The 14703-nt window shown below is 26.4% G+C and overlaps 1 protein-coding gene across 1 annotated transcript in view; it reads left to right on the plus strand.

Moving 5' to 3' along the window:
• Positions 1-13899, plus strand: part of LOC100213709 (DNA polymerase alpha catalytic subunit) — a 79201-nt gene extending 65302 nt beyond the window's left edge. The window contains exons 39-52 of the mRNA XM_065815461.1: positions 568-656; positions 740-774; positions 5713-5794; positions 5964-6040; positions 6146-6201; positions 6429-6557; positions 6634-6709; positions 6825-6923; positions 10357-10448; positions 10531-10620; positions 10705-10809; positions 13291-13407; positions 13501-13600; positions 13691-13899. Coding sequence (XP_065671533.1) covers positions 568-656; positions 740-774; positions 5713-5794; positions 5964-6040; positions 6146-6201; positions 6429-6557; positions 6634-6709; positions 6825-6923; positions 10357-10448; positions 10531-10620; positions 10705-10809; positions 13291-13407; positions 13501-13600; positions 13691-13782 — 1239 coding nt within the window. The 3' untranslated portion in view covers positions 13783-13899. The remainder of the gene's footprint in view (positions 1-567; positions 657-739; positions 775-5712; positions 5795-5963; positions 6041-6145; positions 6202-6428; positions 6558-6633; positions 6710-6824; positions 6924-10356; positions 10449-10530; positions 10621-10704; positions 10810-13290; positions 13408-13500; positions 13601-13690) is intronic.
• The last annotated feature ends 804 nt before the right edge of the window (positions 13900-14703 follow it).

The following is a 14703-nucleotide window of genomic DNA, read 5'->3' on the forward strand; positions in this document are numbered from 1 at the left end:
ATACAATCATTAGATCATTGAAGCACATTTTGAGTATTTCTGACAGATATCAAAGATATGGAACAGCATCACTGCTGCCAAAATGTTTAAATTAAAAACAATATTTCATAACAGAACTTAAATTCAATAGGCTTATGATTACACAATAAAACTTGAAGCCAAAAGGTCATCACATAGAATACAATAGAATACAATGGCAAAAATACAATCGCAAAAAAACAAGCTTGATTGTTGCATAATGATTCCTAGACAAACATGGCAACTTTTTATTGCTCGATGATAAAATGTATGTAAAATGTAACATTACAGAAACTGCAGGAAAAAGTTGTTATGTATCTGCTTTGTATGAAAATGTTCCAAAGATGTTAAAATATGTGATGCTAGATAAAGTTGCTAGAAAAATGCTTGTTCAAAACCTTGCCTGTTCAAATAATTAAGTAAAATTTCAACCCCTAAAGTGATCAGGTTTTGAAGTGTGCATACTTTAGGTGAAAAGTGAAGTTTTATAAATTAAACAGAACACTTAAAATTAAACAGAGCACTCAAAATTAATATTTTTTTTATTAGGTGAAAAGTGAAGTTAATAAATTATACAAAACACTTGAAATTGATATTGATGGAATATTTAAATCAATGCTTCTTCTCAAGAAAAAAAAGTAATTTTAATTATTTTTAAAATTTATTTAATATTTGTTTTAAGATATTTTAGTATTATTCTTAACTTTGGTACAATATTTAGGTATGCTGCAGTTGTAGTTGAAATTAAAGATGATGGTTTGTATAAACTTTTTATTAGTTAAATGGTTTTTAATTATTGGTGAAGTTAATATTTAAACATAAAAAAGCTCAAAGGGATGATAAGAGTAACAAGGGTGTATCCCTGATGAGTGATGTAACATGTTAACGCGGTAGTGTCGTAGTGGTACAGCCTTCACTTAATAAGCGAGAGATTCTGAGTTTAAAAAAGAATAAAAAAAACATCCTTTATCCGACACTCCAAAGCATCATTAGGTAAATTGGGTATTGTACCCTGGAGAATGGAGTTTCACCTACTAGTGTAGGTCATTACATATTTACATGCTGTAAATACCAGGTTCTAATCCTTCCATTACATTTGACAGCTGGGTCTAGCTTTTATACGTAAACTTTTAAATTATTTATATCTCTGGATATACTCAATGGTGACAAAGTGTGCTATAAAGCTACAGTTGTGTTAAGACATTTGTTTGTCGTCACCTTAACGTTTCTGACTCAGTTTTAATGGCTCTTTGCTTGCACATTATGAATAAAATTTTACATAGCTTTAGGTATCATTTAAATTATTTTGAAAATAAATTTTGTGTCAAACTAAATGGTTTTTTGGGAGAAATGGAAAATGCAGTTTTAAGAGTGTTTATTGTATAAAACCGCAAATTTCTATACAAATGTCATACCGTGACAGTTTGATAGCTTTTTAGTGTTTTTATAAGTATATATTATTATTTTTATGATTAAAAACAACAATTTAGAAGTTAGTTGACTATATTTAATTATTTTTCAAACATTTAGCGTGCAGAGTGTGTATAAAATGCGAGACTAAAAAATACAAATTTTTCGATTAATAAAATTCTTATTTTTTTCGAGAGGAGAAACACAAAACTTTGTTTTTTACTTTATTATGTAAGGCTTACGTCTTATTAACTTATAAACATTCATTTCGTTAACATCTGTTGAGGTTTTCCTTCACAGTTGCTGACTTTTCACAATGATGTTTAACATTAAGGTGACACAACTGAGTAAAATCAGCAAAAGAAAAAATGTCAAGGTAACACTTTTTTTTGTCACTGTCGGGAAGTGCAATAATTTTAATTTTAGTAGAATACGCTCAAAGGAGTAATTAATCCAATTTCAATAAATTCGGAGAATGTAGAAGATAGTAATGATGATGATGGAGATAATGACAATGACAATTTATGCGATGAGAATATAAATTAGTATGAAATTTTGGACAAAAGTAGTTATGAACAAGAAGAAAATGACTTATTTGTTCAGTTACCACAACATTTTAGATGTGCTAGCCATACACTAGGCTTAATAGCAAAAAATGATGTTGAGAAAATGGTACAGACTTCAGAAACTAATTTTAAGAATATGCTCAAAGGAGTAATTATAATATGAATGAAATTGTTATATGCTCAAAGGAGTAATTATAATATGAGTGAAATTGTTATAGCGCAAAAAAAAAATTTTTTTTTTTGTGGAGAAAACTGTAATGTCACTTAATAATATAATTTTTGCACATGTCACTGTAAAGTATGTCTAGGAGTGTGTGTGTGTGTGTGTGTGTGTATATATATATATATATATATATATATATATATATATATATATATATATATATATATATATATATATATATATATATATATATATATTTATGTATGTATATATATATATTCATATATATTCATATATATTCATATATATTCATATATATATATATATATATATATATATATATATATATATATATATATATATATATATACATACATACACACACACACACATACACTCACACACACACATACTCACACACACACACACACATATATATACACACACACATATATATATATATTATGGTTGTCCAGGATATACTATGAAGTTCTTGCCATTATACTATCAATACTATGTCTAAAAACAATTTTTACAGATTTTTTTATAAGTGATCCTGTGGTCCCTCAAAGCCAAATGTGAACCCCACGAAAATTCAAATCTTTCACATTATAAAATTCTATAAATTTAACAACATAATTTAAATCATAGTTTCAACATATAGTTAATCAGATCTACAAAAATGACAAGTTAATGTTACATTTAACATTTTAACTTAAAAAGAAAAAGAATATTTTAGTCAATTTTATGACTGAATATAAGTCTTTACTTGAAATATTAGTAATTTACTTGAAAAGTGTTTAATCTGTTATAATCAACGCACTCATATAGCACTTAGTACTACGCTACAGTTTTACAAATTTAAGCGTCTTTATCAAAACTGAAATATAGCTTTATGCTGCTCGACACCCTGCAACAATTATGCTCTTTGCTCAATATCAGTTGTAATGATGGTAGCAAAATCCAAGATTAACTTGACACCACACTCTGCTGCATCGGTGACAACTTTATCTGTACAAACAAAATTGTTCTGCAACTCTAAAGGCGGTCTGAATTCCACTGCTCCACTGGTTTGGAAAGCCAACCAGTGCTCACTTTCAAAATGTGAAACAACGAATGAGATTCAAGCCCAATCAAACTTATCAAAGTTGTTTCACCACCAATTTTTTTGAATACTGGTTTACCAAGGAAAGTTTTCTGTTATTGGAGTCAAAACCAATTGATCCACCATTTATTTCTTTAGTGCATGTATCATCAAAGGATGTTTATTAAATAAGGCAAACAGAACAATTTTACTTGTCTTCTGACAAGTAAAATTGATGATTATGGAGTTTGTTAATCACAATGTCAGCAATATCTGTTAACACTTCTAAAATCAATCATGTCATGAATAAACTGGAGGTTGTTCATAGGTGCACCCACTCCCCATTATGTTTTCATCCATGCAGGAGTTTAGAAATGAGCCTAAAATTCATTCATACGCATGAGTTTAGCAACCATGTCATCATCATACTGCACCTGTTTGGAAAATATATACATCTTTCCAGCATGTATGTTGTTAGTTATCCAACCTGCTTGATTTTTGGATGATTAAACATTCTTGTTCTCCAAGTTATAGATCGTGATATGTCAAAATCTTCAAGATTACTTCCATCAGCATTTATTAATGCTGATATAATCATTGTCGTTTGATTGTTTGACAACTTGAGACAATGAACAGCACTGATTATCTGATCACATTGCATTATTTTCTTAGGTAGCTTAAGAGTTCCATATTCATTGTGATCTATTTCTGTAGCTTCTTGTTGTAGATTTATTTCAAAATCAGGATCAATTTCAGTTCGGTCATCTTCTTTATTTAATTGTGTCTCAGAATCATATTCTAGCAAAGCAGAAACTCTTTCGACCTTTTCTTTTAAAACTTTCAACCTCGACTGCTCTCTTTTTGTAATTCTTGCTTCACGTGCTTGTCTAGCAATTTTTATTTTGACTTTGGTCTCAAAAATTTTATCATGTCCATCATACATGCTCTTCTTTCCTGTTGTTGGTCCAAGTAAAAATTGATATCATTTTGTTTTTTCTTTTCTGACAAAAATCTATATTTCTTTATTTAATCTATGGCGTCAGTTGTTCATATGCGTGCCATATTCCAATAAACAAGGACTGTATTAACCACAACATCCTCACTCTTCACTTTTTTTAAAAATTTCTGGATGGTTCCTTTGAAATATAACATATTTCATGATTTACCTACAATCAGGCAGTTTGGCCCCATTATTTAATTTTGAAGGATGACCAATTAACCAGAAATCAGTTAACTTTTCTGTCACAGGTCTACTTGGAATACCTTTATATGAGCTAGGTGTACTAGTATTACTTATTGTCTTACCTTGATGAAGTAGATTCTCTTTTGGTTCTTCAGACTTTCTGTCTTTGGTACTTCGCTGTAATGGTGATGGCTTGCGCTTTTTACTGCTTCGAGTCAACATTCCAAAATATTCAATGATAAAATTAAATTTATTCTTTCACAAAACAGTTTCAAATCTTAAATAATACAATCAGAAGCCACTGAAAACAAATCAGAACTTTTTTAGAAATGATTTTTTGATTATTGCGATTCTAAAAAAACACAAAAAGCAAAATATACCAAAAATGGGGGCATGTTCAGAGGCTTTTGAGGAACCTTAGGATCACTTATCAAAAATTATTTTTAGGCAGTATTGATAGTATAATGGGAAAGGTGGCCTCAACCTAATTTTGAAATTTCATAAATTGTAGATTATGACGTTTTTGATTTTCAACCGACAATTTTTGATTTTTATATTTACACCTAATTAAAACATGTACTACTTATTTTCCAACCTGCTAAATCGTTAACCTATTGTGTTTTTGACCTACTGAAATTCAACCTACTGTGTTTTAAATTTTATAACTATGCCTTTCCAGTATGTATTTTGTTATTGATTTGAAAATGAGCCAAATTTGATCAGCCTTGGTGCAGTGATTGAAGGAGGTATAAGGTTTGATGAATGCATGGAAAACTTATTAATTGTTAATTAAAAAAAAAATTTCATAGTTTAAAAAAAACAACTTAAAAACACAGACCAGATAATTGGTTAAAAATTAATTTATCTCAAATCAGTTGAAAATGATAATCTATAAGATAGGTCGAAAAATAAATCGGTTGAAAATGAAAACCTCATAAATCGGTTGAAAATAAAAAAGATTAAAATCAGTTGAAAACAATTTAGGCCTCAGTAGGTTATCTAAAAATTAGTGCCACTTTTTAGTAGATGTTCTTTTTGTAGAACAACTTAGTTGGTCGAGATTTTTGTAGATCTAATTATCTGACACAATGGGAAAAACTTCACTTCATGACGTTTTGACACTTCATACTATATTCTGGACAACCCTAATATGTATATATATATATATATATATATAATATATATATATATATATATATATATATATATATATATATATATATATATATATATATAGTGGTCATATTTAAACTAAAGGCTCAAAAAATGTTTGATTTTACATCATTAGGAAAACTTGTTGAGCACACTGAAATGAAAGGTTTAGATATTGTACGTCGCGATTGGTGTGGTTTAGCTAAAGATTCAGGAAGGTATTTTTTTTCCTTGTTGCATTTTATGCTTCTTACTATATCAAAAGGATATCTTTTTATATATCTTCTTACTATTTCAAAAAGATTACTTTTTTGGATTTTATTTTTCTTTTTATTAAACTTTAATAAATCTGAGTTGTTTTTTGTTTTTTTTTTATCATTATTTTAGTTATGTCATAAATGAAATTTTATCTTCAAAGCCTCGAGATGTTATAATTGAAAATATACATGAGTTTTTAAGAGATGGTATATGTTTATTTGTGTTATGCTTTTTATTCTGATAAGTTTTCTTTTATGTATATATGTGTGTGTGTTTTTGTATATATTAATACAAATTTTTAATTTTTTTAGTTGCTAAAAAGTTATCAAATGGTGAAGTGGAAATGGAAAAATTTGAAATTAATAAGGTCTAAATTTAAAATATTTAAGTTGTTTAGCTAGATTTGAATCCTGAATAAGTTGTTACCTAGATCTGAATCTTGATCAAGTTTTTTAGCTAGATCTGAATCATAGGCTTCTGCTTATATTTCATATTGTGTGCATCTATATGATTTATTTTTATATATTCTCTTTTTTTAAAGTTAAAATTTCTCTTAAATAATAATAATTGCAATAAGTTTTTGCCTTTAATTAGTGTTTGACAAAAAATCCAGATGAATATCCTGACAAAAAATCACTGCCACATGTCACAGTTGCTTTAAGATTAATGGCGCAAGGACGTCGTGTTGCTGTTGGAGATACTATTACTTACATAATTTGTGATGTGAGTAAAAAAAATGATGAAAATATAATAAACATTGATAAAGTAAAAAGTGTGTTGATTAAATATTTTTATTCAGGACAATTCAAAATTACCTGCTACACAGCGAGCTTACCACCCAGAAGAGTGTTTAAAAAATTCAAATTTAAAAATTGGTACATTTTACTATTGTCTAAAATTTTTGTAAATACTTTAATACAAAATTATATTTGTACAATTTTCATCGTAAATACTGTAATTACTAAAAGTTTAAAGTTATTAAATATGTAGATTATCATTATTATCTATCAAATCAAGTTCATCCTGTTGTGTCGCGGTTATGTGATCCTATTGAAGGAACTGACTCATCTTTTATTGCTGAATGTTTGGGTAAATCTTTAAATCACATTTAAATCTTTTTAAAATTTCTTTGTATTTAAAACAATCTTCATTTAAAGATAAATTTAAAAAAAAAGTCTTTGTATAAAAATAAAGAAATTTTTTTAAATTGCTTTGTTTTTTTATCTTCGATTTCTAGATGCAAAAAAAACAGGTTACTAGTGATTTCTAAATTTTAATTTTGAATTTTTTACATATCATTCTTTCACAAGAAGATGTGCGATATGACCAGGCAAATTACATTTTGCTTTTATGATTTGACCGCAGCTATTTCAAAAAACATTGTAAAAACGCATGAAAAATATTTTGAATTATCCTTACAGTAAGTGAAATAAATTACATCAAAACTTTTAACAAATGTTTTTATATTTATCAATTTCCTAATGGTTAATAATAATGGTTTTTTTTTTTAAAGTATAATTGACAGTTGTATATATTTTTTTAATTTAATATTTAAATTGTTTTAAGTGTGCATTTTTTACAATAAATGTCATTAAAAAATAAAAAGTTTTTTTTTTAGTTTTTTTTTTTTTTTTTTTTTTTTTTTTTTTATTTGTTATTCACCTTCTCAAGGCCTTAGTGGCCTTGAGAAGTGAATAACAAAACTGAATAAAACACTATTAAGTAGCCTCCTCACTACAGATGAGGAGGCTACTTAATAGTGGTTATAACCCTCTCTCAACTCTATAACTCCGAAACAAGAACCTTGACGAACAAGTTGAGTGTGGTACTACCAGGGATGTGGTGGGGATCAAACTCGGAACCTCTTGCTTATGAAGTGAGCGCTTTACCACTACACCACTACCGCATATATATATATATATATTGTGTTTTTGCTTTAGTTATGTTTTTTTTTTTTTTTTTTTTTCTCTTTTGTTAAAATTTATTTTTATTTTTTGAAGTTGTTTTTTAGATAAGTTTAAATAGTTTTTTTGATAAATTTTTAAAGTATGTTTAAGTCGTTTTTTAGATAAGTTTTTAAATTTTGAAAATATGTCAAAAGCCATTGTCAAAATAAATTATTTTTTGCATGGTCATAAAATTGCGTGCGATCGCATGTCTTCCTGTGAAACACTGCATATTGTTTGACTTCTAGATGTGTAACAAAATAACAAGTGTAACATTTTTTCAGTTTTTAAAGTCTAAAACTTGGACAAGTTTAAATTGAGTTTTCTAAAAAATCACTTAATCAATTTTAATGATTTTTTAATATAATGATGACATAATTTGTTTTTTTGTGAGTGGGTGTAATTTTTTTATGAGTGGGTTTAATATAGTTTACTTCTCATTAGTTTTTGCAATGTTTTCATTGAAATCTGACATTTAAACTTCATAGCTAAATCTTGTTGTGACTCAGTCACAACAAGATTTAGCTATGAAGTTTAAATGCACTAGATCTTTCATTCAAAGAGTATTCAAAAAGGAAATTTTGAAAGTATATTACAAGAAAAAAATACCAAAAAGGTTGCTTGATGGAGAAATCAATTGGATGAGCTAAAAATTTTCTTAAACTAATTACGAAAAAAATTTATGAATTTTAGAAAACAACGAAACTTACTGTAAAAAAGATCACTTGATACTTCCAGGTAATCAATACTATTATCAGTCAAAACGTTATAAAGCTTCTGACAAATTTAATTACATTTGAGTTTAAAAATTTGCTCCCAAATTCCTTGTATGGCAGGCTATTTTTGCAGTTGTAGTTTTAAAAGCTCTCCTTTCATAAAAAATCAATCTTTGATGTCTGTGATTGAATGCTTGAAAAATGAGTTCTTCCTCTAATTAAAAAGCACAAACAACCAACCTCATTTTTGCCAGATCTGGCATCGATCCACTATTCCAAAAAAATAATGCAGTGGTATAAGAAAAATAGAGTCAATTTTGTTTTAAAGGATGCTAATCCACCAAACTCTCCTGAGCAACGAGTAATCGAATCGCACTGGGCAATTGTGAAAGGAATATTGAGGAAAAGAGGTAAATGTGTAAATTATGTTTAAAATTTTCATGATTTATGGACTAATGCTACAAAAAAAGTGATGCAAAGTAAAATTGTGGAGATGATGGCAGGTACTTTACAAAAAATTAAATTACTTGCACAACGTAAAGTTAAGGGTTAATTTATTTTTGTTGAAATAAAAAAATAATTATGTAAGCATCATTATATAAAAATCATTACAATTGATTAAGTGGTTTTTGAGAAAACTCAATTTAAAATTGTCCAAATTTCAACCATTCATGGTGATATTTCCTACTTTTTTTTTTTAATTTTTTTAAAATTGTTATACCTTTTAAAGTTTGGAGTAAAATGTCATTTCCATTCAAAACTTATAGGTATAACAAAACTTATAGGTAAAATAGTTCCACCTTTGATTACATATATAATGCACATCGTCATATATGTAATGAGAGTTAGCAGGTGACGATTCTTTTAATGAAAAGAAAATATTATTTACCTAGATTTACAGTTAGATAATATAATATTTAAGTTTGATAATTAGATATATCAAATAATGATCGTATATTTTTACAGCTAGGCTGTAAAAAATTTGCTTTTCTGGCTTATGCATTAATATTTGATAATATTTTATTAAACATGTTAACTAGGTGATAATGATCACCTAGTTAACATGTTTAATAATATAATATCAAATATTAATGCATAAGCCAGAAAAGCAAGTTTTTTACAACCTAGCTGTAAAAAGACTCATAAAACCAACAAAGTTTGTTATATTGTGTAGTTTTCAAAGCATTTGCACATGGAAAAATATAGTATAATTCTATTTCTAGGTATCTTTCTATTTAGGAGGTTACATTGTGTAGTTTTCAAAGCATTTGCACTGGGAAAAATATAGTATAGTTCTATTTCTAGGTATCTTTCTATTTAGGAGAATAATTTTCTACATAATTTCATTTCTAGGTTTTAAAAATAAGGTTAAAATGATTTTTTTACAAAAAGATATTATGTTTCATTTTAATAGTGCTTAAAATGAAAGTTTTTTAAAACTCATATTGTGACAAAATGACCTTTCTTTTTTTGGTAAAATAAGCCATTGTTTTTGGTGAAGCGAATCAGAAACAAAAATTAATAAAGTTATCAATTATTAAATGTTTAATTTGTGAAAATCTTTTTCAATAAACTAAAATTGTATTTACATTTATTGTGTTTAAAGTCAGATTAAATTTAAAACCACAAAAAGTAAAATGTGTAAATGTTGTAAAACACAAGGTCTTTTACAACATTTATACATTTTTACTATTAACTGTTAGTTTGAAGACATTGTATAGATAATTGCAACTTAAATTCTCCATCAACTATGTCTTATATTCTTGTTCTATTTATTATATTTTCTATCTTCTGAATTGTACATAATTTGAATAAATTGTAGATAATTTTATGATGAATTGTAGATAATGTTATTTATAGGACTTGATCCGACAGGTTATAAATCGCCTTCAGTTCAACAAGATGAACAAGGATTATTAACAGTTCTCATGACAGATGAGGAAAGATTCAAAGTAAGAATATTTTATAATTTTAGAATTGGTTTATGATTTTTTCTAATTTTAATCATTTATATATATTTAACTGTTTTTTTAGGATATCGAGAAGTTTTTTGTAAGGTGTAATATTGATTCTTGTTCTTTGTTCAAACAAGAAGTAGAGTTTAAAGGATCTTTTGATAATAAGGTTTAATATCTATATTTTTTTACTTTAATTAAGAATCACTAAAATATTTTTGTCGTTTATATTTTCTTGTTATTTTTAAATCAGGTTGATCCTTTTGTTTGCTCTTCATGCAATCAGCCATATCATCGTAATAAATTGCACAACTGTTTAAAGCTTTTTATCAGAAGCTTTATCAATAGATACTATTCAGTGAGTTTTTATTATATTTAATATAAGCCTAAATAAATATGTTTCATTGTAGTTTGGTAATAAAGTGTTGTACTTAGTAGAGTGAATTTAGGCAAAAATTATGCAGCAATTTTATTATTAAAAAAATAATTTTTTTTTGTTTTTTACTTGAAGTCTTGCTGTTCTGTACTGCTGTTGCTGTTCTGTACATTACTCATCTATAAAATTGCTTTTTGTTAAGGTCTGTTTTGAAATATTATTAATTGCAAACAACTTTAAACAGTTTATTATTGAAATGTATTTTATCAGCCAATCAGAATGTTTAATTACAGTTCAGTTTATGTAAATGCAGTGTAGAAGGCTTTTGAATATAAATAGTATATTGGAAAATGATTGTGCAATGTTAACATCTCTAGAATAATTTTTATGAAAGTTACATGATTTAAATCTCTTTTTTTAATAACTATTCTGTTAGGCATATTGCAGGCTTTATTTGTTTTCTTTATGTGTTTTCTTTAAGTATTGCTTTAGTATTCCATGTTTTTATTTGCTTTAATAAAAAGTATTAACTTATTTTAAAATAACCTTAATAATTCCTCGCAAATGTTTTATGAAACTATTGTTTATTATAACTTTTTTTTTTTTATATAGAGAAAGCTTTCTTTAAACTTTTTATTCTTAAATAAAATAAAAATAAACAGTTGTAAACAATTAAACAAATATAAGACTTTAAAACTTTATAACAATATAATAATAGTGCTGAAAATTTTTAATTGAGAGAATGATGGATTACTTAAAGTGAAAGTTTTTATTATCTTTTGAATAAAATAATGGTCTTGCCATGCTTTTTAATAAACTTTACTTGTTTTTACATAGCTGTTTTTTTTGTTTGTTTGTTTTTTCCATGTTTTTTTTGTTAAAGTAACTTTTTTGAATGATTACAAAAAAAAAAACTGATAGCTAAGTTATTAAAACATGTAATGTATAATAGTTTTTAATTTTAATATATATTTATAAAATGTATTTTTTTGTGATTATCAAATTCAAGTGTAGAATATAAATATTATGATTTAAAATGGTGACATGCTAGAAATTCAGGTTGGTTGTAGTTAAGTTAACCATAATACTCTAAGTTGATTTAATCAATATATGATTTAAATGGATTTTTTAGTTCAAATAATGGAAATTTAAATTTTTACTAAGATTTATCAACATCATCCCGCTGTTTTTTTTTTTGCTTTTGAAAAAAAAAGAAGTTTACTAAACTGAAAATATCAACCAAAAGAATTCCTATTGTTATAAGTTTTTAAAATTTTTTTTCTATAAACTAACAACTTTTCATATTCATATGTTCTTTTATGAATAAAGAAAATATGATGGAGAAGGTCAGAATTATGTGATATAATAAAATGATAATTAAGAATGAATTATATTGTGAGAAATAAGAGGTAAAGATTCAATACTATAAAAAATGTTTTCATAAAAAAGCAAGTTCACAAAGGCTTTAAAACAATTTTTATGCTTTATAAAAACTTTTCCTAAAATGTATGACAATAAAATGATGTATACAAATGAAAATAATAGTATATCATCTCCACACAAAAATATTTGAACCAAATTCATTTTTCAGACTAATTTTTGTAAATTGTTTTTGGAAAAAAAATTATAAATTATTTGCTAAAGTATAATAAAAGTATCTATTTTAAGTGAAAAAGTTTCTAACTATTTTTGTTAATTAGTTTAGTTAAGCTAACAGTGGCAAACTAATTAGTGACAACTTGCAATGATAAAACTAGTTGTCACTATGTTGTTAAAATGATAAAACTAGTTGTCACTATATTGATGAAATGTTAAAAGTAGTTGTAACAATTATGTTGTTGAGTTGTAGCAATTATGTTGTTGAGTATTTTTGTAGCTAGAAAAAATATTAAAACTTCATGAGTATGAAATGTTTATCACTATAATATTTTATTTTAATCAATAAAATTGAATTTCTGATATATTTGAATCACCATATGAAATTGCTTTTTAAAGTTTTTTTACACATAAACGTAATCAGCAAGCTTGTATACTGTAAGTAATAAAATGCGATAAAAAATGATGTAAATAAATTATGGCTTGAGAAATCTCTATCTATTTTATTTTTACAACCAGTAAAAAAAAAAAAAACGTTATATAGTAAATATACAGGTATTTAATTTAATATGGCTCGAGAATATTTTTTGCGTTTTTGAAACCAGAAAGTTGTATGTGTAGATAATCAAGAAATTTTTGAAGATGCCTTTGATGTTCCTAAAGTCTGTTTCTAAGTGTATCTATGTATTTTGAATTTTTGCTGAAATTCATTTTTCTTTGCGAGCAATTACCTTATAACTGTGAATTTTACCTTGTAACCTGTGAATATTATATCTTTTACCTGTGAATATTACCTTATAACTGTGAATTATTTAAAATAATAAAATTGCTGAAATATTACCAAGTATGATTAATTAAATTACATAGTGTTGGATGTCTTGTGACGATCGCTCGTGTGGATATGTATCTCGACACATATCGGTGAAAAGCTTTATGCATGCGCAAATTTGTAATCAGTGTGGGAAAAGAAATATTCATGTTGATGTGAGTAGTTTTTAGTATGAAGTTACTTTTTACTAAAAACCAGTTTTGCTTACATTTTTAGGTTATAACATCGGTTTTTTCATTTTATTTTAGTACAGCGACACTATGTTGTACAATCAACTAATTTACTTAAGCCGGTTATTCGATGTTAACAAAACTTCTGAAGTTACAATGAAGCGAATTCGAAAGCAAAGTAAGTTTTTTTCTGTTAATGGTAACCGTTTGTTTGTATTTCTTTACATAACTTTGATTAACGGTATATGTAAAATAAATTTTTTTTTAGATGATTTATGGCAAACACTTTATAATGAGGTTGAAAAAACATTAAAACTCAATGCATATTCCACTGTAAATATTGGGGACCTTTTTAAATGAACGAAATATTTATTGAATTTTATTGAAATGTGTACTGTATTGTAGCTGTTCCACTTATGAATTTATGTCTGATGTTTATTGTTGAATGTACAAATAAATCTTGTGAAGAATAAAAAATTATTAATTTTTATAAACAGCTTTTGCTGTCGCAGCTTTTAATTAATACCATTAATTGGCTTTAAGAAGACCTCGACCACTGATTTCTACATTATAATTTTTGTAGTATCAATATTTTAAAATCATGGATAGAAAGAGTATTACATACATAAAATTTTTGTAGTATCAATATTTTAAAATCATGGATAGAAAGAGTATTACATACATAAAAGTAGCGAATATGTAGCGCTAATTTTGAGAGGTTTAAAGAAATGTTTACTTTTTTAAATAAGGTTTCTAGTAAGGTTTACGTGAAATCGGGGCAGTTAGCTATTTAAAAACTTTTTTTACGTTATTAAAAAGACTGCTTGAATTTGTTCGATTTTGTTGAATTTGATTGAACTTGAATAAAAACTTGAGCAAAATTGCGAAAATTTTTATTCACGTAAAGCTGACCAATACTGAGTAAATGCAATTGCTTTTTTTTATTAGCCCGCCCTAAAATTTAAATCTAGTGCGGCTTGCGGTCAAGTGCGCATTTTTTAACAGCAGTTTCATATGGATTTCATTTCAACAGGATTTAATATGCTTATATTTAAGTTTTATGCTATGGTGAGATTTATCAAAAAGCTGCTTTTTGACAAATCAAAATTTACGAGATTTTATAAGCCCTAATTACCAAGACTGTAGAGTCGGACTCGCGATATTTTTAGCGGTATTGCTAAATAAAGTTGCAACTCCGATAGTAAAAACTCGGTATTGCACGTGCGTGTACAAAACATTTAACCTTCAAAGAATTTTTCACATATTTGGCAAAAAAAAAAA

Source organism: Hydra vulgaris, chromosome 13 (assembly GCF_038396675.1).
Source record: "Hydra vulgaris chromosome 13, alternate assembly HydraT2T_AEP".
NCBI lineage: Eukaryota > Metazoa > Cnidaria > Hydrozoa > Anthoathecata > Hydridae > Hydra > Hydra vulgaris.